The sequence below is a fragment of the Clarias gariepinus genome, chromosome 16, assembly GCF_024256425.1.
Source record: "Clarias gariepinus isolate MV-2021 ecotype Netherlands chromosome 16, CGAR_prim_01v2, whole genome shotgun sequence".
Classification (NCBI taxonomy): domain Eukaryota; kingdom Metazoa; phylum Chordata; class Actinopteri; order Siluriformes; family Clariidae; genus Clarias; species Clarias gariepinus.
Window position 1 is genome coordinate 1595575 of NC_071115.1, and position 24776 is coordinate 1620350.

Below are 24776 nucleotides of genomic sequence, written 5' to 3' on the forward strand. Positions count from 1 at the left end.
AAAGGTAAAGTGCAGGTTAATTTGTTTTATTTTTACTTTATATTTTGGTTTAATTATTTTCTCGTATTTATTTTTTTGGGCTGTGGAACGAATAATTTGAGTTTAGAGATCTTGTTTCTACTGTACACTCCACATGTGACACAAGAGCTTGACTTGTCCCTGTTAATAATTAAGAAATTGTTGCCCAGCATTTGATAGCTTATTAATTTTCTTTGATTCTCCATTCGCTGACTACTAAGTGCTGACCATGAAAACATTTAGAGGAATTAGTGTAAAGCCACTTGTTTGTTTTAAGTAAACTCTCTCACACCAGTCCTATTCCTTTCAAGCTGCTTTGTTAGTCTTTTGATTTTGATTCGTCCTGACCGAGTATTTTGAGGTAAACCTGGTGGAGATTGTGGCACCTATGCTGCTGTGGCCCAGGTTCTGTTCCTGCTCAGGTTAACCAATCCCACCTACTGGGGGTTTCACAAGTACATGGCACTGTTAGTGCTGGTCCCTATCCTGGATAAATGGAAAGTGGTGTGTCAGAAATGACTTCCAGCATCCTAACCCTAACTCTAACCCTCCCACATCACCAAACAACCTTTCCTTCTTTTAAGAACTATCGATTTTTTTTCCCGCCTGTACTGTATAACTTGGGCTTTAACTGCGGAGTTACTGCAAATTTTTAAAAACATATCTGAGGTACGTTTGTTACAACTGCTAAACAATCTTTAGTTGATTGTTGTTTAGGGGAAGGACATTAGCATCCGATCACTTTGACCTGTTCTCCGTTCTAGCTGATTAATTACGGTCGCTGGTTTAGCATCCTGTACGTATTCTACACACATTAATCTCATTGACTAAAGTGTGAATAGTCTAGGCAGTGACAAATGTTAGCATTAGCTTTGGTTTAATCTAAAGTAAAACTGCAACCTGAGGGAAAGGTGCGTTGGACTAGTGACAAATAGTCATGACGTCTTGGTCATTAATAACAGAGAAACAATTGCATTTAACATTAATAATTTGTGGTTATTCATAAATAGCTAATAGATACTGAAGGAATTTGTTAATTTATAATTCCAGAAGTGGTGGTGATAAGCTTCTGCTTCTCATAGTGTTGTCTATTCTGAATTCCTCTGGCATCAGTGTGTTTGTAAGCACTGTGTTGAACACGTGACCCTGTGCTCCAGCGTGTCCCGTTCACCCTGCTGAACGTCTGCCGTGCTTTGCATAAAGCCACACACCTCATGAATAAACATAAATTATGCTAACACTAATGGCTATAATGTCTGTGACACAGTGTAACCCAGACAGTGGTTGCCAGAGTCCACAGGGACCGCACTGTGTTTGTATGTGTGTGTCATTTGAATATTTTTCAGATGTCTCTTTGTATTGGTGTTCCTGCCAAATTATTACACATAAATATGAACATTTCACTTTGAGTTCTTGTCCTGTAAAGCTGTCCTTATCGGAAATAACCATAATTTCAAAAAATTCTCAACAAAACAGAGTTCACGTTCCAGTACAGCTCTTAAACATAATGCCATCCATTCAAGCGCACAGTAAACAACATATAACGCTGTTTTTCAGGGACCCCATCACTGTTTCACAAGGATTTCTCGTGCAATTTTGAGGCGACATCTCACGGGAGTATAACGCCAAAAACACCAAACCTGTGTATTTTTGCCATTATAAATTCAAAACACCAAACCTGTGTATTTTTGCCATTATAAATTCAAAACACCAAACCTGTGTGTTTGGATATTTTGTGTTTACATGGTATATTTGAGTCAACCCCTATCTCACCTACACGGTTTGACTCGCGGTGAGACACAGTGTTAGAAACCACGAGTGACCAACCAACATTCCGCAAGGTTCCACAGGGTCTGCAAGGACTGGGAAAAAAATACATGTTTAATTTTTTTTACAGGAAAGATTGGAAACGTCATCACTTTGCCAAAACTGCAAAAACTTGCTATGGATTACGATAAACCAATTATGGCCATTGCACAAAACAGATGCCACATAGGTGAGATAGAGGTGTAAGACCCGCTTTGTTGGACTTGTGCTCCTGGAGCGAAACTTAAGTCGGCAATTTACTGTCTTGAGTTGCAGTTCTCAAAACATATCTGCAGTTATGTCTCTCTATTCCAGAATGCATCCTTGTGTCCTTGTTATCTCTACAAGTCTCTCTAACGAACCATTAAGTGTAACTGTAGATTCTACTGAGATGCTCAGATCCTGGACAGTGCACCTCCTGTGTTCAGCTTGCACCTGCTCGGATAAGACAAGAGAGAGACATGAGTGTGAACGGGGTAGGTCCAGTGTGGTGCAGTTTTTCATTCAAACTACATAAGAGACACATCTGGTTCCGCTCGTTCAATCCATCCGTCTCGGTCTACAACAGATGATGATGAGTTGTATCAGGTGCTCTGACTCGTCGGGAATAAAAGCTTGCGGGCACGGCGGGTTTGCTGTAATCTCTGTGATGTATGAAATCTGGTGTCTGGAAACACAAAAGGGTTCACAAAAGAAGGAGGAAAAAAAAGATGTGGGATTAGCATAAACTTCCTGCATGTTTTTTTTATTGAAGTGGAGCAACAAAGCTAACTAGCTCCTAACACGAGGCTGAATTCCAAATCCCTCTTTAACCCCTGAGCAAGGGCACTACTTGGTGTGTGGACCAAGGGATTGTACCCACTACATGGTGCTCTAGGGCTGATATTCTAAAGTAATACATGGAAATATAAAGTAAATCTGGTAAGTTTCTCAGGACTGTCCACCTCTATAGTTTATTCTCCTTACCTTTTGGCTACATAACACTAGTAAGAATTTAAAAATTACTTTAACGTCCTGTTATTTACACTAACCCGTCGCTCGCTAACTGTCGCTCTCCCGCAATTCGAGGGAGGATATGTGTGGGCGGAGCAAAACAACTGGTTAAATATAGAAACAAATCAGAATCTGTTGATAATACATGGTGTCTGTGGGACTGTTGTATAAAAGCAATATCAGTATAAGATATTGCTCAGTTATACTGGATGTAGAGTGATGTGTGTAAATGTGAAGTGCTGAAGCTTTGCTACTGTATTACTCTTAGATAACTGAATTGACCACAAGAACGAACAGCAGACACAAAGCCCTTATTTGCATAATGCTTTGTACCTCCTTTACTTTGCATTTTCATGAAGCCTATTGTGTGTAAATCACACTGGTTTTCATGCACAGTTTATCCCTCTGAACATGCAAATTAGCATGCATTATTTGGCATCTTAATTAATTAGAGCCAGTGTTAATTGTTGTCATCTTTTGGGAATGCAAATTAAGATAACGTGTTAGGCTAGTATTCACTCAAGTAACACTCCTGGTATTAAGAGTCCAAAACCTACACTGCTGCATGACACGCTGTAGTTAAATCAGACTGTCAGGAGAATTGGCTTAATTTCAAGGTCAGAATCGTTAGTCACCAAGGCACGCCTTTGTTTCGGGAAACTCCGCCCACATGCCCAAATTCTGTACAACTTTCTCTTAATAGTGAGCAAGTCTGTAATTATGTCTTAGGTTTGAATACATGTGCGCAGCTTCAGTGTTAACTCCTCCCTTTGTGACCCTCAACCCTACATCCCAAAGACCTCGGTCAGCGTCCCTCCCTTCTCATTCCTGCTGTGTTCAATCAGTAAGAACACACAGTCTCACGTAAATGTGTGAAAAATGATAGAATTCTTTTAAGCACTGCATGCCTATTTTTAGAATCAAGTAATCTAGTTATAACAGTAACAAATTTATAGCTTAGGGAAGCAAAATTCTCTTTCCACACTCTTCACAAGAAAAAAAAAAGGTGCTGATCCATGCCAGTGTTTGTCTTGGGGATCTGCCGTACATTTACTGTGCATGTATCACCTGAAATTGTAAGCACTGGGTCTATTAAAAGATTTTATTAGGTACAAGTTATCATTGGGATCTAAAGATATACTTTAAAGAGGACTCATGCAAAATATATGTTATAGTCATGTTTAGACATTTAGTTTGGTCTCTATCCAGCATGAACATGCAAAAAAGTAAGTAAAAACATTCCCAGCAGTTTGTTCCTTTTTTAAATTGTTTGGTATCGGCCCAGGCTTAAACAAGCAAAAAGGAAAAGATATCACGCCAGAACGCATGATCTGAGCTGTATTTCTGCTGAATTATTGACTCTTATTAACTTGTTTAAAAAGGAGAATTATATGTGACAAGTATATGTGATTACAAAAACAAGGTTAGCAATGACAAATCTTCATCTCTACTATTCACAATGCTAATGTGCCATATCCAAAGCTACCCTAACCATGCTAAAGCAATATAATCCCCATTTCCAATGGGAGTTTCATTTTTAGAAATCATTTTTCACCAAAGTGTAATTTCACAAAAATAAGCTAGTGACCATATGTCTATAATAAAATAAAGGATAAGTGGAAGGACAGAGTTTGGATGGAGGGATGTTTGTCCTCAAACAAATCATTTAACTGATGGCCATCTATCTCTCGCTCTGTAATTTAATTCAATTCAAAATTTAAATTTTATGGTGCCTTTAACAATTGTCAATGTCGCAAAGCAGCTTTACACAATCAAAGTATTATTTAAAATTAAGAAGGTTAAGTCTGTATGGAATGTGAGTGCGCATTAATCAAAATGAGCAGTTTGTCCCTGGTGAGCAAGCCGAGGGTGACAGTGGCAAGGAAAAACTCCCTGAGATGATAATAGGAAAAAACCTGGAGAGGAACCAGACTCAACAGGGAACCCATCCTCATCTGGGTAAAATAGAAAGCAGGAATTGATCTGCATTCATACTGCGTGTTAGGTGGCAGGCAGTTCAGCTATAACAGTTGAGGTTAATTGATGTTGATATGGAGTCCAGGTAGTTATTGGAGACTCAGGTAGACTTATAGGAAATTCCAGTCTTGAACTTTCGAGCAACTGCAGCCAAGTCAAGTCCTCAGAGAAACAGCTGTCAACACCAGTCGAGGCCAGAACCGTCTTCATGGTAGAGAGAACCATCCCCAGACACCAGACGCATCCCAAAGAGACATACGGGGCATCCATGTGACGAGATCTCCAGCCAGAAGCGGGGCACCAGGATGGGTCAGACAGGTCCGGAGGGCAGAGGGAGTCTGGATCACTGGCAGCTCAGGAACGACATGTGTAGCTCGACAGAGAGAGAGGAAAGGAGAGAGAGGGGGAGAGACGGAGAAGAAAGAGGGGGGGAGAGAACAGAAGAGAGGAGATAAAAGTTAGGTATGGTCGCAATCACATAATGTATAATGTGAATGTATATTTAGTGTAGAGTGCAAGCAGAGACTCCAGCAGGACTAACTATGACATCATAACTAAAAGGGAGGAGCCAGAAGGAAACACAAACATGAGGGGGAACTGAGATGTAAAGCAAACAATTACCTCACCGTCAACAAACCTGAGTGATCAATGAGAGTGAGGAAGACAGCATCCAAACATACCAGTTCACCATAATACTCTACGTCCATGAGTCCCCCAGATCTGCTCCTTTACCTAAGGCTAATCTATTTATAAAAATGCTTGGCTAAATAAATAGGTTTTTAGCCTGGACTTAAACACTGAGACTGTGTCCCGAACACTATTTGAAAGACTATTCCATAACTTTGGGGCTTTGTAAGAAAAAGCTCCGCCCCCTGCTGTAGTTTCCATAATACGCGGTACTGACAAGCAGCCTGCATCCTTTGATCGAAGTAGGCGTGGCGGATCGTAAGACACTAGCAGTTCACTCAGGTACTGCGGCGCGAGACCATTTAATGCTTTATAAAAGTAGTATTTTAAAATTAATACCATGATCGAGACTGGCCTGGGCTCTGGATTGTCACCGATTAACTAGGCCTTTTCTGAGACTATGAGCTATACTACAATAAATGTTTCCGAGTGGGATGGACACCGTCCCGCCCTAACAGGCCAGTTTTGCCCTCAAAGGTCTTCCAATTGTCTATGAAGCCCACATTATTTTCAGAGCACCACCTAGACATCCGGCGGTTCAGCGACCATAACCTGCTGTGCTCCGGTTGGCTAGCCTTAGCGTTAGCTTTGGCTAAACGAGTATGCCGCCGAGTCGTCACCCACTCGCCCCGCTGTGAGGGCTCTAATGCCGGAGTCGGTGGCTGGGTATCTTTGCCTGTGACACCCAGACTGTCCGCTACAGGAATAACACTGCTCTTGAGCTCTCTATCCTTCTCTAAAGTCTGGATGCGCTCCTTTAGTGCTAATATCTTCTCCGTCAGAGTGCTCACTAACACACACCTATCACAAGTAAAGTTATCACTAATAACGGAGGAAGAATGTCTAAACATCCTGCACTCTACACACTTAACAAGGTGAATATTATTTATTATATCGTACCAGAGTAGAAGTTTAGTTGTTCTGAGCTGAATTCCGTTTGTTGTTCTTAGACGAAGAAACCCACGCATTCTCCAAAAAGTGCAAACAATGGGAAAAAGGCGAAGTCCAATAGTATAAAAAACGTGAAAAAAATCTAGTTGCTATTAATTAATATTATTATTGTATAAACGGAACAGCTATATAATTTAAACACTGATACAAACGCAAAACTTTCGTGGCAACAATACAAAAACAGAAAGCAAAAATTGTGATGTTAAAGGACTTGAATTGTGGAGAGTTAGTCCACTCTGTCCTCTGCAAAGGATTTTCACGGTAATCATTTACCCAGAAGACAATGTTTGTTTGCCCTCTGTCATTTTTCAACCTGTCTCTTTCCTCCTCATAATCCTAGGAGCAATTGAGTAATTGAGATTTCTCCGCCACTGTCTATGTTCTCTGTTCACCCTTTGCACTCTTTCTCATTTTGCTTTCTCTGTCTTTATCAGTATTGGCCATAATGAGGTGATTGGGATGTGTCGTGTGGGCAGTGATGCTGAAGGCCCCGGCAGAGAGCACTGGACGGCCATGTTGGCAAACCCCCGTAAGCCCATCGAGCACTGGCACCAGCTGGTGGAGGTATTACTGGTCCCCTGTACCTGCACAATAATGATTTCTTAAATTTGTACAGCCATATTTCTGCATCTCTGCTGATGTTGTTCTTAAAAATATTGTGTTTTCTTTTGCGCAGGAAAAATCTATTAACACGTATGTGTCAAAGACTGCTACAGCCTCGCCAAAACCGCACATTGTGGTGGACAGCCCTCACTCCGACTAGACACATGGGTACAGAAGCATGAACACTGACACTCACGCATGGCACCTTTTCAAATATTTGATTAAATTATATTTTAAGCCTCCAACAGATAAGCATCCATAAGAGCTTCACAACCTAAATGTTACTCACTGACCAAAACCAAGCTTCACAGGATGACAAAACTGAAGTGGCATTTTTAAAAACCTGGGACCTTTCTTTTTTATATGTTAGTAACATTGAGCATTTATGTACAGTCATTTGGAATAGTCCACCATGGAGAAGCCAGAATCTTGCTTTGCATGCACAGAAAGGCGTAGAAGGCGCACTGTTGTTGAAGACCTGTCTAGCTGAGCAGAAATGAGGTTTTGAAGATGAACAGTTTGGTGCAAATCCCAAATCGATGACTGAACTGTGGGGAAATTTGTACTTGAATCTTTCTGCAGAAGACAAGAGTGAAGTTCCAGAGAAGAGGAATCATATTCTAGAACTTTTGGAGGTCATGAACTAGATTAGCAGCAACAGCTGCATCCTGATGCTCTGTAGAGGAGATATGACAGATGAAATAAGGTGAAAACCTGCCTGCAAATAAATAGAGCAGCTGGAAAAATACAAGCTCAAACCAAGCTTCTCAGATCCTGTATACTGTATGACAGAGGCTTGGTGGTGGATTATTTGGTTTTGCTATTTTTTTTTACAGCATCAAGTTTTAGTTCTTTTTAACCAACTAAACAAATAAAAAAAAATTGTTTTTGGTTGTTTCTATGACCAAAATAATAATAACATGCTGATTTTAAGAGTTTTAAATTTTTGCAGTTCCCAAATTTTCCGGTAGTAGTAAAATTTACACATTATAAAAGTAGTGATAACTTTCGTTCTATCTGATGTATCCAAAAACCTTAATACACAGTTCGATGTTTACAGCCTCCCAGGTAACACACACCAGCAAGGATTCCATATAAGCACATATATCGTTCTTTATTTGTGCCGCTTGGGTTTAAAGGGTGTTAAAGGTAATCTGATATGTTGTAAGGACAAGAAGAATAAGAAGGAGAAGAAAGGACAGTGTAGCAATAATACAAACACCTACCAATCCTACCTTGAAGCATGGATATGCTCAGTTTGATCATCTCACTACAGGAGTTCCCCAAGAATCAATTCTTCGTCTGATCTTGTGTTCCTGTTTACACTAAAATCCCTGGGTTTGGCCATGATCCAATGATGACACACAACTTAAATTATTGATAATTCTAAGAAAAGCAATTGCCTTTCTGAAGTCACGTCGTAGCTGATGATCCATCATCCTAAACCCGATCTCAGAATAAAAAATCTTTCCTTAATTTTCGTGGCTGCTTCCCAAAATGAGTTCATAGATCATATATTCAGTATCAAAACTCAATTTTAATTGAGATGTAAACCTAGAACAAGAACTCATCCTAGATCGGGATTATTCCTCCAAAGGTTTTCAATGGAAATACATTTATCTCCAGGAAGTGTGCTGAAGAATGCATAGTGATGTTTGTTTCAATAAGTAGAAACATCGTGGATGATGAGGAGGAGAGTTTTGGCATATGGTCCTTTATCTGAGGAGTCCCACATTCTTGAACGATTTGCCGAACTTTGCCAAATTTAAATTCTTGACAGTTCTTGGTTGTTTGACTTTTAAAGTAACATGTTTGTAATCCCTTATGAATTGACTATGAATTACCTGTAATTTTAAGATGTGCCTACAAATCACCTAGTTAAACCTACTAAGAACTCAGAACTGTATAATAACTGAATTCTAAGAAAGTCTAAGAACTGATCAACAACTGTCTAAGAACAGTTAGTCTGTCTAAGGACTAAGACCCGACCAAGTACGGTCTAAGAACTGACCAAGAACTGTGTAAGAACTGTGTAAGAACTGTCCTAATTTACCTACCAACGGTTACCAAAAGTACCTACTACACCTCATCATTTGAATTGTCATGGTCATAAATCTTTTGCCCAGTTAGCATTTCTCCTTATCTATCTTTCTCTTCCTCTTTATACATCTATACCTCCTTTCTCTATCCTTTACTTTTCCTTCCATTTCCTTCACATTCTTCTTTTTTATTTCTACTTTTGTCTCATTATTTTAGTATTCTCTCTGTCTTCTTTTGATATCACTGTTAATCTTTCATTTCTCAGTCTTGTTTTTTTCTCCGCAGGTCTGCATTGCCGTTGCTCAAGACATTCATCTTTTCCCTCATCTGTGAATAAATCTCTCCATCAATTGAAAGAAGTGAAAAACAGACACTGCTACAAACTTTTCACAGCACACACACACACACACACACACACCAAGTAGTCTATAGACCCACTATACACACACACACACACACACAAACACACGAGCAGGTACACACACCTCAATGGAAGGCGTGGTCAGCAGGTGTGACATCACACACATGTTGGTTTATTCAGGGGTAAACAAACACATGATGCACATTCCCAAATCTAAAGATCTGAAAATCTACAAAATATGTTTATTTAGTTATTTAAGACTGAGTGGGAAAAAAAGAGATTTTTAAAAAGGAGCCGTAGCTGTAATTTCACTATGGACTATTAGGGTGTGTGTGTGTGTGTGTGTTTAGCCAAAAAAAAAAAAAAAAAAAAAGGCTGTAGTAAATCACTAGAGTCAGTTTTCACAGGGACGGAAAAAAACCCTCTCGAGAGGAGGACTACTTTTGTCTCGTGTCAGGAGGATGGAAAACCAGGACAGACCGTCGGCTGAAAGCATGCTGCGCATTCTCCAAATGCGTCCTCCTCTCATGCAACAGAGAAAAAACAAATATAACAACGAGCTTTTTATTTTTCTATCCATCTAGCCATCCACCCTTTCAACTGTTTCGTTGATTCATGAATCTTTTTGTAGAACTGCTTGGAGTGATGATGATGATGATGATGATGATAATGAAGACGGGACAACTTTAAGTGAAAATTTCTGGAAAAAAACTAGCGAATAAGACAATAAATTGGAGGACCCTAACCTGGGGACTGAGCGCACTTTAGCGATGGACAAGTACCTTTTTTTGGAAAGGAAAGGATTCTGCCATAGTCTTTTATTTTTATACCATTCCCCCATTTTTGACACGCCTGCATTTCCTCGGAGGGACGCGCGCATTTCCGTGATCCTTTGACCTACCTGTTTGTTGGAGTGTTTTACTTCTTGGAGTTCGTTTTCTGCTTGCGTGTACTCCTGTGTGTCTGTTCTGTCCGTCACCGTGCTCCTGTGTATGACATGTTCTGGCGCCTGACCTCTATCCCTCTAACTCTCTAATCCTAGAAACTCTGTCCTGAACCTGTAGCCCTGCCCACTGGCACTAGCTCCTCCCACAGCAGCTCTTGTTAAAACGAAATGTGTCTTCTGTCCTGTGTCTTAGAAGATCGATTTCTTTGTGCTCTTTGTGTCTGAAGCCGGCGGCTACGAGGAAGGATTAAGAAAAAAAAAGAAAAAAAAAGAAACGTCAGTTACGTTTTGTTTTTCCTTTAATTCAGGGTTATGTTATTATGTTATTTTTTGCCTGAGTGTGCTGTTTTGTTTGTGAAAAACGTTGTTTACGTAAGTAGAGCTGGGCGATAAGTCTCAATTGTCTCTGATATCATTTCATTATGTGTAATATCCATATGAGAAGAACCAGCCAATCAGAACAAAAATGCAGCAACCAATGAAAACAGAGAGGAGGCGGGGCTTTATAATCATACTGCTTATAATATCATTAATAAACAAATCATCTCTAGTTTTGAAATTAATTGACTATCTATCTATCTATCTATCTATCTATCTATCTATCTATCTATCTATCTATCCAGCTCTTTCTCTCTACCTCTTCCTTTTCTCCACCTCTGACCTATTTTACACACTTTCTCTCTTTGCTTGCCTTATCCTCTCTCTCTCTCTCTCTCTTCATATTATATTTATCTCCTCTCTCTCTCTCTCTCTCTCTCTCTTCATATTATATTTATCTCCCCTCTCATGTCTGCTAATATATTCTGTTTTTATTGCAGTATTTGTATTTATCCCTGTCTCCCTCTTTCTCTCTCCTCTTCCTTTTTTACATCATCTCTTCATTTTTTTACTCACTATTGCTCTCTTCTCCACCCTCTTCTGTCTCTCACGCACCTTCTCTTTTTTGCTCTTCACCATCCTGTCTCAATATCTTGTTCTCATTTTTTTCTATTCCTTTTTTGCAACCTTTTTTACTTTTTTTTACATCTCGTTCACTTCACCTCTCTCTCTCTCTCTCTCTCTCTCTGTCCTCAGGTCTGCATCATTACTTCTCATCTCTTCCCATGTAAATATAATTAGGATGTAATTTCACAATAGGGGTGTGTATGTGTGTGTGTGTGTGTGTATGTGTGTGTATCATGTAGGAGGTGGGGCTTTTCATAGTTTATGTACCTTAAATAAACAAATCAGTTTCTCAGTGTTTTGGGAAATAAACTGAAACACAAAACTATCCTTAAATAATCGTTACTTGAGATTACATTATTTAATTTTATTTTATTTTTATCGTCCAGCTCTAATCATTACAATCACGAGATAGAGACAGATGGGACTTCACCTCTCATCTTCACCTCTCCTGGTCATATTACCTCCCTTGCTGCACACCATCACTCACATACTGTATGTTCAGGTCAATTACTGCTACGTTAGCCAGCAACCCTAATCAATGTCCACTTTTCACTAGAGACTGATGTTGCTAATAAATAATGAAAGTTTATAAAGCTTTCAGAACGTAACATTATCAGAACAAAACATACCCTTTCTTTGGTTTCTCCATTTTACAAAAATATATTTTTTGAGGAAACTAGATTGAGCATAACATACCAGTAGTCTATAATACTAAGTAGTATGTAATAGGCAATAATACATCATGTGTTACATCAAGTGCAAAAGGTGCAGGCTGGTTATTAGTACCTAATATAATAACAAAACTAAGGCTAAGTGGCCTTCCTCACATCCTGAGCTGTTTGTGAGAGCACCAAAACGGAAATTCTTGAGGGTTCTTGGTAGATTGACTCTAAGCTCATCTATGGCTTAGCTATTAGCAACATTAGCTATTTTCTAAATAAATACATAGATAGATAGCATTTAATTGTAGATTGTCACAAAAAGGTGATTTCTTGAAGAAGAAAAAAAACTAGCTTGACTCGACCTTTGGATTAACGAGGATTATAATGTTATCTGTGTCTCTTTTGTTTGAATTGATTTCCTCAATTTATAAAAGACATGGCTGTGTGTGTGTGTGTGTGTGTGTGAGAGAGAGAGAGATCATATATCAGTCCTTGTCACACTCCAACATGGGCTTGATGCTCTGCAGTGGCGTCATTTCCTGTCTCTGTTTCTGTCTCAACTTCTTTAATATCTTTAATATCTTTTAGGAATTCACTCGAGCGAGTTCTGATCATCGTTAAAACGTTAAAGGAGAGTCGCTAGGACACAAGACGCTAGGGATTCTAGCTAGCGAGATTAATTCACATCGCTCTTATGTCTTTCTTGCTATCATTTTTTACCTTTTCAATTTTTTTCCTTTTTCTCTCTTGTTCTCTAATTCAATTTAAATGCAATGTCATAACTCATCTCTTTCTCTCTCTGTCTCTCTCATCTTCTTTTATTCTCTATTTGCTTCTCCCTGTCTCCGGGTCCATCCTTATCTATCTATCTATCTATCTATCTATCTATCTATCTATCTATCTATCTATCTATCTATCTATCTATCTATCTTCCATTTCATCTAGTTCTGTCTCTTTGATGTCTCTTTTATCTCACTTGAAATCTCTCTCTCTCTTTTTTTGATCTATATCTCATTTTATGTCTCTTTCTTTAATACAGTCACTTCCATTTTTTCCTCCCATTCTCTCTTATTGTATATTTTGTTTTTTTATCTATTGGTATTTATCATTTTTATCTATCTATCTATCTATCTATCTATCTATCTATCTATCTATCTATCTATCTATCTATCTATCTATATTTTCTCACTGTATCTTTCTAAATGTCTTAATTTCTATCTTGCTCTTAATCATGCATTCATCCTTTTGCTTATTGTTTTATCTCTCATCATATCTTTATCTTTTTCTTATTGTACTCTCTCTCTCTCGTTCTCTCTCGTTCTCTCTCTCTCTGTGATGTATTGCAGTTATTAATCTTCTCCCCATTCTGACCTCACCTCACTCCTGAGCTGCGCACTATCCCTCCTCACCTTTTTGTCCTTGTCTCGTCTCTGTCTCGTCTCTGTCTCGTCCCTCTGGGTGTCAGTGCTGTTCTGGGTGACCCTGGGAGGGGGGAGGGGTGAACAGTGTTTTTTGCATGCCTATATTAACATGGATGATGTCAAACTCGATGCAATGATAGATCACTGAGACTAAATGAATCAATTGATGCTGAAAAAGAATAAGAAAAAAAAAACAGACAAAGCCGATCACGAACTCGGCACTAAGTGCTGGAGAGTAACGGTGTGTATACTCTATCTCTCTTTCCAGTCTCTGTTTCTGTTTGTCTATCTGTTTCCTTTGAGAAATGTTTTACTTTTTTATGGGTTTCGATATAAAGATGAGATTTTAAGAAAATGCAACGATATCAGGGCAAAAAAAATAAAATAACATAATGATGGTGATTTGGTTTGACGGTGGTCAAAATAAAAGATATGTACCAAAATGTGTGTGTATGTGTGTGTGTCTGCTCGTGCTAGAAAACTAAGGAAATTATACAGAAAGACTCATAAATCAAATGCACTTCCTGTTTAGTTGACCTTTAACCCTAAAAAATTAGCAAAGTTTGGAAGTTAATAAAAATAAAATTGTGGGATGTGTGAGCACTTCTTGATGAAAACCAAAGCTTATTTTTCTTTTTATTTTAAAGAAAAACGTGTACTTATTAAATGCATGTTTTTTGTTCCTTGCAAGTGGTTCTCCAAGTACAGCGGGACCTCGACATATGAATTTAATCCATTACAGAGGCACGTTTTTAAGGCGTAATTTCGTATTGTGAAATGCATTGTTCCATAGAAAATAATGTAAATGCAGATAATCCGTTCCAGCCACCCGTAAATATTCCCAATATTACCAATTTCCAACACTTTAATCATATTTGAAATAAATAAACATTAAATCTCACTTAAGCTCACTTTAGCTTTAAAAACCAAACTGAAAGCGACTCCTTTTTATTCTTGCTACTGTACTTAATAACATTCTTGTGACCCATGGTGCTGTGTCTTCACTAAATCTTACCAAAAAATGCACAAAAAAAAAACCTCACAAAAAAATATAGACTTGCTTCGCTTGCCTTTCCACTGACTTGATTTCATTTTCAGCTCCAACTTTTTATTTAGCTTTAATTCCTTCTGGGTCATCTAGGTAAGACTCCACAAACACTCTTTAAATTAGGACGTGTCCTGAACGACTTCCTGTACACTCTCTTCGTGCCCTACATTGGGTCTAACCTGATCCTGTTCCACCCACAGAGCAGAGGACACAATCTGGCATCGGTTTATAAAACTTGCTCTTAAATGCTTCTGTGAACGAAGTGTTTTACTTTTATTATAGTAGCTGCTGTATAAACTCTTATAATAAAGGTCGACTGAGGAGGATAGAAAGAGGAGTGTCTTCAAAGGGAAGAATAGACGACGGGGTGGATGAAGAGCTCAGGAGAAGATGAAACATGGAGGAGGAGGAGAAACAGGGACAAGGGGGAGAAGTACGAATGGAGGTGTGTGTGTGTGTGTGTGTGTGTGTGTGTGTGTGTGTGTGTGTGTGTGTGTGTGTGGAGCAGCTGCATTCCCACTGGCACACTGAGAGCACACACTGCACCAAGGTGATGACATGGCACTTATCACTACCTTACACACACACACATACATACACACACACCTCAACACACCTACAAACATAAAAACACACACATACTACATATATAAATACATTCTCTCCATATACATAAACACAAAAACACACAAACGAGGCCATACATGTAGACACATACACACAAGGGGCTGGGCCTGCTACAGTCTCCATGGTAACATTTCCTGAGTGCAAAAAAAAAAAAAAAAATCATTTAGTCGGAAAGACACTACGCTCCAGTTCAGTGAGCTGTGAGAGAGAGAGAGAGAGAGAGAGAGAGAGAGAGAGGGATGAAGGGAAATGGAAATACAAAGATACATAAATTAATGAATTAATATAAATAAAATTGATAAATGAAGAGAAACAAAGGTAGTGATGAAGAGAGAGAGAGAGGACAGAAGATATAAAAGAAAGAGAGAGAGAAAGAAAGAAATAGACACAAAAAGTGAAATACATGGAGACAGGGATGAGAGACACTGACAGACAGAAAGACACATCAAGAGAGAATACAGGACATAAAAGAGAGAGACATAGAAGGAGATAAAAAAGAGAGAGATGGAAAAGAGAAATAGAGTTAGAGAAATTAAGATGGAAAACCAAACAGATAAACAGCAAAAAGAGAGAAGGAGGGATGATGAGTGCGAGATAAAGCTTTAGCCGAGATCAGGGAGTGTGTAAACGGCTCCGCCTCTCGCTCCGCCCATGCTACCTTACACACACCTTCAGAAAGAAAATTACCGTAAATAACAGAAAAGCGTAAAAATGGAAACCATTTATGAACAGAAACACAAGCGGACATGATAAGAACCGGACAGTAACACAACCACAACCGTAACCCAGGAGAAACTGAACCCATTTTAAAGTTACACAATTGTTAATTCAGTTAACAGTTCCATGAAGAGTGGCAATATTTATGAAGATAATGCAAAAATATACAGACATCCAAAAATAATTAATATACAATAAATTAATATTCAAATAATTGACATATTCATTGAAGTCACTCATTTAATTTTGTATATTTTTGTGTCATTCCCATAAATATTGGCATACACAAGAATGATGAGGCATAAATAATGTTTTCTAACCCATTGAGCATGAGGAACAGTTTTATTGTTATCTTCAGTCCCACTGACCCAGTTACTGGTGTGTGTGTGTGTGTGTGTGTGTGTGTGTGTGTGTGTGTGTGTGTGTGTGTGTGTGCGCGCGCATGTTTATGGCCGGATAGCCTGTTGTGACCGAGCTCCAGATGGTTCCTATCTCGCGGCAGGGTAGTGGGCAATGAATTTGTGTGCGTGTGTGTGTGTGTGTGTGTGTGTATTTTAGGAAATAATACCTGAACAAAAAAATGCAGATATGCACAAATAAACAAACAATAATCCATATACAACACACTTGATGAATCCTATATGAAAGGCTACATATATTCTAAATACAGAAAAGGTGTCTTTCATACAGATTGGCCCTCTAAAGAAAGAAAAAATAAATTAAAGAAAGAGTTGATTTATGTACCATGAACTAATCCTGTTCCTAGAACAACTCATAGTTTGGTAGAGAACCTATGATGGGGAGAAGAATAATTAGAAGAGCAACAAAGAGGTCAAGAGTAGCAATAAATTTAACATGATGCTTGGCCATCATAACCACCACCATACTTCACAGTGAGCATGTTGTACTTGACTCCAATCACCAAATTATCCATCCATCCATTATCTATACCAATTTCATCCTGTGTAGTGTCAAAGCGGGCCTGCAGTCTTTCCCTGGGTACTTAAGGGACCAGGTATGGTACACCCTGGAAAGGGTGACAAGCCCAAGCACAGCCATTCAATCAGTCATTAAGGGCATTTATATTTTTAAAATAATTTAAAAATATAAATCAGCATACAGTGCATGTCTTTGGACTGTAGGAGGAAACCTGAGGACCCGGAGGAAACCCACCAAAAATGGGGAGAACATGCTTATTCCACACACAGACCATGAAAGACCATGTGAGAATTAATTCCCAAACCCTGGAGATGTGAGGCGACTACAGTGCTAACCACTGAACCACCATGCTGTCTTTATTGAATTCTGGATAAAATGGGGTGATTATCTGTGCAACTGTTTCATTTGCAAATACTTTTGCGAAAAATATAAACTTTCCCATTGACTTCAGTACTAGTGTGGTAAGGCTTTGTGGAGGGGGAACTCCAGGGAGGCAGCAGGACCAGACTGCATTTTAAATTTGGTTTACAGATGCTCCCCTAGCTATCCTTAGCTAGCACCAGGATTTATGGCCACTTCAACCCATCTCTGGAGCTATCAATAATCTCTGCTTGCTTCAAATATTGCGTCATAATTCCTGTCCTGAAGGAATCTCACCTGCCCCAATGAGTATCGCCCTGTAGCCCTGACCTCATATGTGATAAAGTGCTTTGAACAGCTGGTGGGACTTCATTACCTCTTCATTACCTGACATCTTAGAGATTAAATGCCTGGAGATAATAGTGAACATCAGCACAAAGAACAACTGGACTAGACTGGAGATTGTGGAGTGCTTTCAGTACCTTAGTAGTCACATCAAGCATAATCTGATATGTAGTAGGAGACCAATTTCACATTATTTTCATGACCCAGGTCCTATTAAACTTATCGCTATCACTTTGAAAATGTTAATGGTAACTATCCATGCTAAAGTTTGGTGATCCACATGGTTCTGTTTTAGGCCCACTGCTATTTTCTCTCTATATGCTTTGCCTGGGTAATAGTGGGCACATCTGTTGTCGATGTGGATGAGGCCACCTGGATATCGCACTCTTGCTCACCTTATATCAGACGAGGCAGAGTGAATCTCCGCAACCTTTGGCCTCTGGGTCAAACATCCTGATGAACGGAACCTGGCCAAAATTGCCCTGGTAAATGCCAGGTCAATAGTAATTAAGACTTTCCTACTGAATAATTCCTTCACGTCTCACGGAATTACCTGTTAATGTTTAACGACTTGGATGAGAGTTGGTGTGTGTAGTGCACTTACTGAATTGAACTGACTTTTTAAACAATTTGGGAGGAATTATACCTAAATAGGATATGGTACTAATTGTTGGTGATTTTAATATTCATATCTGTTGTCCTAAAAAAGCTTTTTAAAGCTTATTGATTCTTTTAACCTTGTACAGTTTGTGTCAGGTCCTACATAGGAGCAGGGAGACACATTAGATCTTGTTTTATCCTGTGGGCTTCAGTCAATAATATGGAGATATGTGATGCACTGTTTTTATGAGTACATATCTGTTGTGTTTGAAGTCCCTGTCAAATCGCTAAACAGTATGTACCTGCACTGTGCTGTTGTTCTTTTAATTCTTTTAGTGGTCTACAATTCTATGCTGCTTTTAGTAATACTCCTGAGTAATTTTTAGACGCTTCTAATTGTTTGAATGTTTATGGGTTAATATCGTTATTCAATGTAACCTGCCATAATATTGTGGAAAGTGTAGCACCTTTCAGAACCTCGTGCTTTAAACCTGAACCTGCACCCTAGATAAATGACACCATTTGTGCTGCCAGGCGTGGGTGTAGAAAAGCTGAGCGAATGTGGAAAAAAAGACAAGTTACATGTGTCCTTTAAAATTGTGAAGAAAGGCCTACATGTAGGTGTCTGTTAAAGCTGAGAAGACTAAATATCTTTCAGGCAAACAACTGTACCAGACAACGTGTTCTTTTTAGAACTGTTAATGCTGTTTTAAACCCACCAAAAATATAATTCTAATTTTATTTGTCATATACACAGTCTGATACGAAATGCCATGACCATGACAGGTCCTGCGTGATGTGAACACAGAGGTATCAGAAGCTGTCCACTCTCTCCAGTGGGCTCTCGTTGATGATTGGAGTCTGGTAGTTCCTCTCCTGCTTTGTACTTGAGTCCACTATCATCTCCTTTGTCTCGCTGACATTAAGAAGGAGGGTGTTCCTCTGGCACCAGTTCTCCAGATTCCTAATCTCCTTCAGGTAGGCAGTCTTATCGTTGTCAGAGATCAGGCCCACCACGACAGTGTGGTCAGCAAACTTGATAATGGTGATGGAGTTGGTAGTAGCTACTCAGTCATATGTGTACAGAAGGGGGCTCATACCACAACCCTGGGGGGGGGCTCCAGAAGAATATTTGCCATATGGTATGTTTATTCTGTCCCACCGATGTTATCCCTCCCTGTGGTATGAAGAGATCCTTCATCCTTCATCCAGTCTTACTTGGATGCACATGGCAATCTTGAGGTGTTTCAAACTGGTTTTAAAACTCTCCACAGCACTGACTACGCCCTTAAAAGTTTTAAATAACCTCTAAATAACTACCAATTCAGAGATTTTTGCCTTCGTCTGCTTTTGGATTTTACAGCTGCATTTGACACTATGGATCATTCCACTTATATATTGTCTGCAGCACAGAGTTGGCATTACTTGTTCTGCCCTGGAGTGACAGATAAGTTTTTTGTTGGTCTTTGTATCCTCCTCAGCATTTGGGGTCCCACAAGGGTCTATTCTTAGACCTTATTATGAAAAAGTACAAAATGTCTTTTCACTGTTTTGCAGATGGTATTCATCTTCTTTTGAAATAAAGGGATACAAACAGTTTAACACCACTTTTGGAATGCCTGGAGGATGTCAAAGCGTGGATGGCTGTAAATTTTCTTAAAGAGAGTAAAACTGAAGGCCTGGTGTATCCAGTGGAGCATGTGTTGATCCTTTCACTGAGATATGTTTCCTTGAATCATATGTAAAGCCAAATAAAACGTTAGAGTACTTGGATTACTTCTTTGATGTCCGCCATTTAAGTACTAAGTTATTTACAGTAGTTATATGTCAAAAAATTTAATCTGTTATCCAGACAATTGATGTAATCCGTCAGCCAGACAGCAGACGGATTACATCAGTGTGTGTGTGAAAGTCGTCTTACAAGCGACTTTCACACACAGTCGTCTTACAAGCCCCGCCCCCGATAACCTGCCCCCCATCTGTTATTCCTGCTGTTAGGTGTTGACAGATTATTGGCCAAACTGATATTAGAATATTATAAAGATCTTAATTAAAACATCATGCATGAGGAATCACAAAGGAGTTTTCATTTTCTTCAATGGAAAAGCACTCTAATTAGATACTTTTATCAGAAGGTAACGCTGTAATGTAACTGATTACTTTTTAATGACAATAATTTTGTAATGTAATTAGTTACTTTAAAAAGTAACGGCCCCCAACACTGGTGTTGGCCACGCCTGACATGGTTGCAATTGTACTCCGTGTGCAGTTCAGGGTCAAGTTTAAGGTATTGTTATATCAATAGCCTACAAAGGCCTGAATAATCTAGCACCAACATATATTTATGACCTTTTAAAGCTATACAGTCCAGAACAGTCTCTTAGATCTAGTGATCAGCCTTTACTTACAGTTTCTAAATCTAGGTTGAATAGTCGTAGCGATCGTGCCTTTTCAATAGCCGCCCCTAAACTTCGGAATGAGCTGCCACAGTACATGAACACAGACAGGCCCTTACTCTTACTCTTACAGGCCTTTTTATACTCTTTGGCATTTAATACAAAGTGATAAGGCATTCCTATTATTTGCTTATTTTATACAATAAGGCTAAACTTTTTATTGTTGTATAAATGTAAATGTGCTATAAAAATAAAATTGACTTTGACTAACATAATTTGTAAGCATGGTAATAATTTTCATTGTTATTCTGATTACACATACTGTAGTTAACCAGTATGTCTCAGCAAAGTGAGAGGAGAAAAGCTAACACTGGATGGCCTTTCTGTTTCATCATTCATGCAGGCGTAAAAGATCTTGACCTGATCATTGATTCCAGACTTTCATTTAAAGCTCATGTAGATAATATTTATATTATATCATTTTTTCATGTCAAACATATTGCTAAGTTAAAATAATATTGACATATAAAGCACTGAATGGTCTTGGCAAGAGTATCTGCATGAACCACTGGTATTTTATGGTCTTTTATCAAAAGGTGCAGGCTATTTTTTTAATGCATCATATAATGAGATATACAACAGTCTTTCTCTTACAAATAGAACACACAACTATAAGATGGATTGATTTATGGACAAATTATCTGGTATCACCCAAATGAGTACTGTAAATGTTCCCTTTAAGTCTGGGTCCTCTCAGGGGTTCTTCCTCATATTTTAGGGAGTTTTTTCCAGCTGCTCATTAGGGATAAACACAGAGGACTCTAGATAGGGTACACCCTGGACAGCACAAGCACACACTTATGCATTACAGGGAACTTAAGAACACCTATTAGCCCAATCTGAATGTCTTTGGACTGTGGGGGAAAACCAGAGTGCCTTGATCCGGAATTGTGAGGTCAAAGGGCTAACCATTACACCACCATGCAGACTAAGCAAACTGATAAAGCTATATTCACAATGTTTATTCCTGCAAAGTTGCTTTGTGACAATAAACACAGGACATTTGTGACATTGTTAAAAGTGCTATTCACATAAAATTAAATTTTACTGACTTAAATGGTCCTGTCACGTTAACATAGTGGTAAGGAAGGCCCATTTACCTCGTTTCCACCTTAGATGTTTCCACCACTTTAGACTGCCTTCTCTGATGTTAAGAAACTTTTACACCTGCTCCACCGAGAGCATCCTCATCACAGCTTGGTCTGGGAACAACACCAAACTGCATAAACAGGCTCTCCAGAGATCAGTGAGACCAGCTGAAGACACCATCAACTCATCAGTCAGCACACTGAGCTCCCTTACCTGACCGTTATCTAGTAAGTAATGCTGGACACATCCTAATTTGGGTCATAACAGATAGCAGGAATTCTATGCTGACATACTGTGTTAGGCAGCTGGAAGTTTAATATAATAGAAGATGTCTAAGTTCCCAGTTCAGCACCAGGATGAGTCAGATAGGTGCAGATGGGGTCTGGATCGCTGGGAGCTCAGGAGCAGCATGTGTAGATCTAAACCATCATGAAGCAGAATCTAGCTGGAGGTGGTCCTTCGCTGGATGCCTAAGGATTCTCGCAGGGATGGCCTCTGCCTACTGAACAGCCACAATCACCAGACACCATGGGATGGGTAGAAAAGGAAAGAACGGGTGGAAAATAGTTGGCGTAGCTGCCATTCAGTATATTAGCAGCACTAGATGAGAGTGTGCATTTAAATGTACTGGAGTATGAGGTTATGGGATGAGTTACGTGTATGCCAGAATAAAGAGATGCGTCTTGAGTCTACTTTTTGTTACACTTGTCTCTGGTCTAGGGTCAGAGAGGAGGTAACAAAGAAATCGACAGAGGCAAACTCTTAGGGAAAAAAAAAAAGCAATATCAAACAAATTAACTGTTTCTTCCCAGTCCCAGCACTCCAGCAAAAGACCACACTAACTTGGTAAATAACAAAAGAGAGTTTTATTTAAGAAGTTCAATGATGAAGGGGAGCAAATCATACTTCAAGAGGGGAACCAGGCCAAAATAACAAACATAACAGAGCTAACTTAACAGAGGGACACTATCTAGTCTCACAAAGAAATTAAAACAAACACCACAAGTCTTACCTTACTCCCTTTCTAACCAAAAACAGGAGAAAACTTGGGTCAAAAACAAATGGCGTCCACCTCCCTACTGCTCCAACAAAGTAAACCAGTTTAATATTATAAAGAGAAGTCTTAGATTTTTGGCAATCTTTGGTAAGGTCATACAGAGTGAAATTACAACAAGGACACTACAACACCTCTAGAAGTCCCAACGCAGGGGAACACACAAACAACAAACCAACCACTAGCACGCACACTAAGCTCAGGGGCAGGAGAAGAAACAGTCTCTGGTGGCGGGGCAGCACAGAGTAGGCAGGGGAGCGCTTCACACAAAGTCTCCAGCTTTATTTCCAAAGTCTCTTCTTCAGTAGCCAATCAGGAATCAGGACAAGCCAATGGTGGATGATGGCAATTACCAACAGCTGAACTTCATTAAGCTTTGCAGTAAGGTGGACGAGAGAAAAGAGAATGAGAAAAAACCAAAACACGGCAAAACTCAGATTACATACACACAATATTACAAATAAAAATAATTACGTCTTGGAACGTAACATTTTAAACTGGGAGACTGTGTCTGAGCCCCAAACACTGTCTGGAAAACTATTCCAAAGCTTAGGAGCTAGACATGAAAACACTCTACCCGATTTTGTGGACTTTGATATTATATCAATATATATATGATTCCGGGAATTATTAAAAAATCCAGAGTTTTGTGATCTTAAGAAGCATGGTGGTTTATAGCGTATCAGAAGACTGGTTAGGTATGTGGGAGCTAAACCATTTAAAGCCTTGTACGTAAGTAATGCTAGTTTGTAATCATTTCTAAACTGAACAGGTAGCCAGTGCAGGGATGATGATATTGGGGTTATATGATCATATTTTCTGGATCTAGTGAGAACCCTGGCGGCTGCATTTTGGACTAACTGAAGCTTGTTTATTGAGGATGCAGGACAACCACCTAGTAATGCATTACAATAGTCCAGTCTGGAGGTCATGAATGCATGAACTAGCTTTTCTGCATCATATATATAGAATGTTCCTAAGCTTGGCAATATTTCTAACTGAAGGACCAAAACATCCCAAAACTAGCTCTTTTAGACACTGAAGGAAGAAGGAAGAGCTTCAACCAGGACAATACCCTGGACTATTTATACACACAGACATACTGTAGATACAGACCCTGAATTTGTATGACACCCACACCCCATATATTTCTGTTAATGTGTGAGGGTGTAAAAACCTATGCACCTAGTGCTCTTCATGCATAGTGCAGGATGCCAAAAAAAATAAAGGTTATTTGATTAGGTTTGCAGGAAAGTATTGCTAAGTGTTTCACTCACAACAGGCACACATACACTGAAAAATATTAGACGTTATTTTCTCTTAAAAAAAAAAAAAAAAAAGATTTTTTTTTTTGCATTTTGGACAAACAGATGCAATCAGGATACGGATACTTCTGGGTTGCCGGGCCAAGCTTGCTTTCTGACAAGAAAAAACACCGCCTTGTAGGATTCTGCATAAAATGTTTAACGGCTCTTCCAGAGGGACGAACCCACAGGAGTGGGCTGAGTGTGTGAGCGTTTTGTATATCCTGCATTGTTTAAAATGTTTTACTTGAGAACCGTCTCTGGTTCCAGCCCTCGATGTCTTTCTTTACGATGCAGTTTAACGGCTAATCGATTTTTTACACACCCCTTCTCCTCATTTCACACTGATTTATGTATGTGTGTGTGTGTGTGTGTAGTAGTAGCACGTAGCCGTGGGCTGCAGCATTTTATGCACAGTAGAACCGGAGCCCATTAATCCACAACACACACACTTGTTATCATCCAAGTGCTTGTTGTACCACGCCTCTGCGTGACAGTACTGGAGCTCAGAAGCGTCTCTGTACACTGAGGTGCGGAAAGACCTGATCTCTGACCAAACAAAACAACATAACATGCTTAAAAACAGATGTAATATTGTTAGCCAAAAAAACAGAGCAGAACATTAGAGTCTTAAAAATTATATATCTATTAATTTCAGGCAAATACTTTTTGTTTAGTTTTTGATTTGAATTATTATAATTATAAAAAATATTTGTCCTATCTGGCACGTTCCCCTAAACACATCCAAAACTTATTCTAATTAGAGCTAGATCCCTAGTAGAGTCGGGGGGAAAAAACAAACATTTAGATGGCATAAACAAAAATAC

General features: G+C 39.1%; 1 protein-coding gene across 1 annotated transcript in view; it reads left to right on the forward strand.

The window, feature by feature from the left end:
- syt3 (synaptotagmin III) overlaps nt 1-9750 on the forward strand; it is a 48780-nt gene extending 39030 nt beyond the window's left edge. Inside the window, exons 10-12 of the mRNA XM_053514033.1 lie at nt 6867-6996; nt 7109-7203; nt 9361-9750. Coding sequence (XP_053370008.1) covers nt 6867-6996; nt 7109-7195 — 217 coding nt within the window. The 3' untranslated portion in view covers nt 7196-7203; nt 9361-9750. The remainder of the gene's footprint in view (nt 1-6866; nt 6997-7108; nt 7204-9360) is intronic.
- The last annotated feature ends 15026 nt before the right edge of the window (nt 9751-24776 follow it).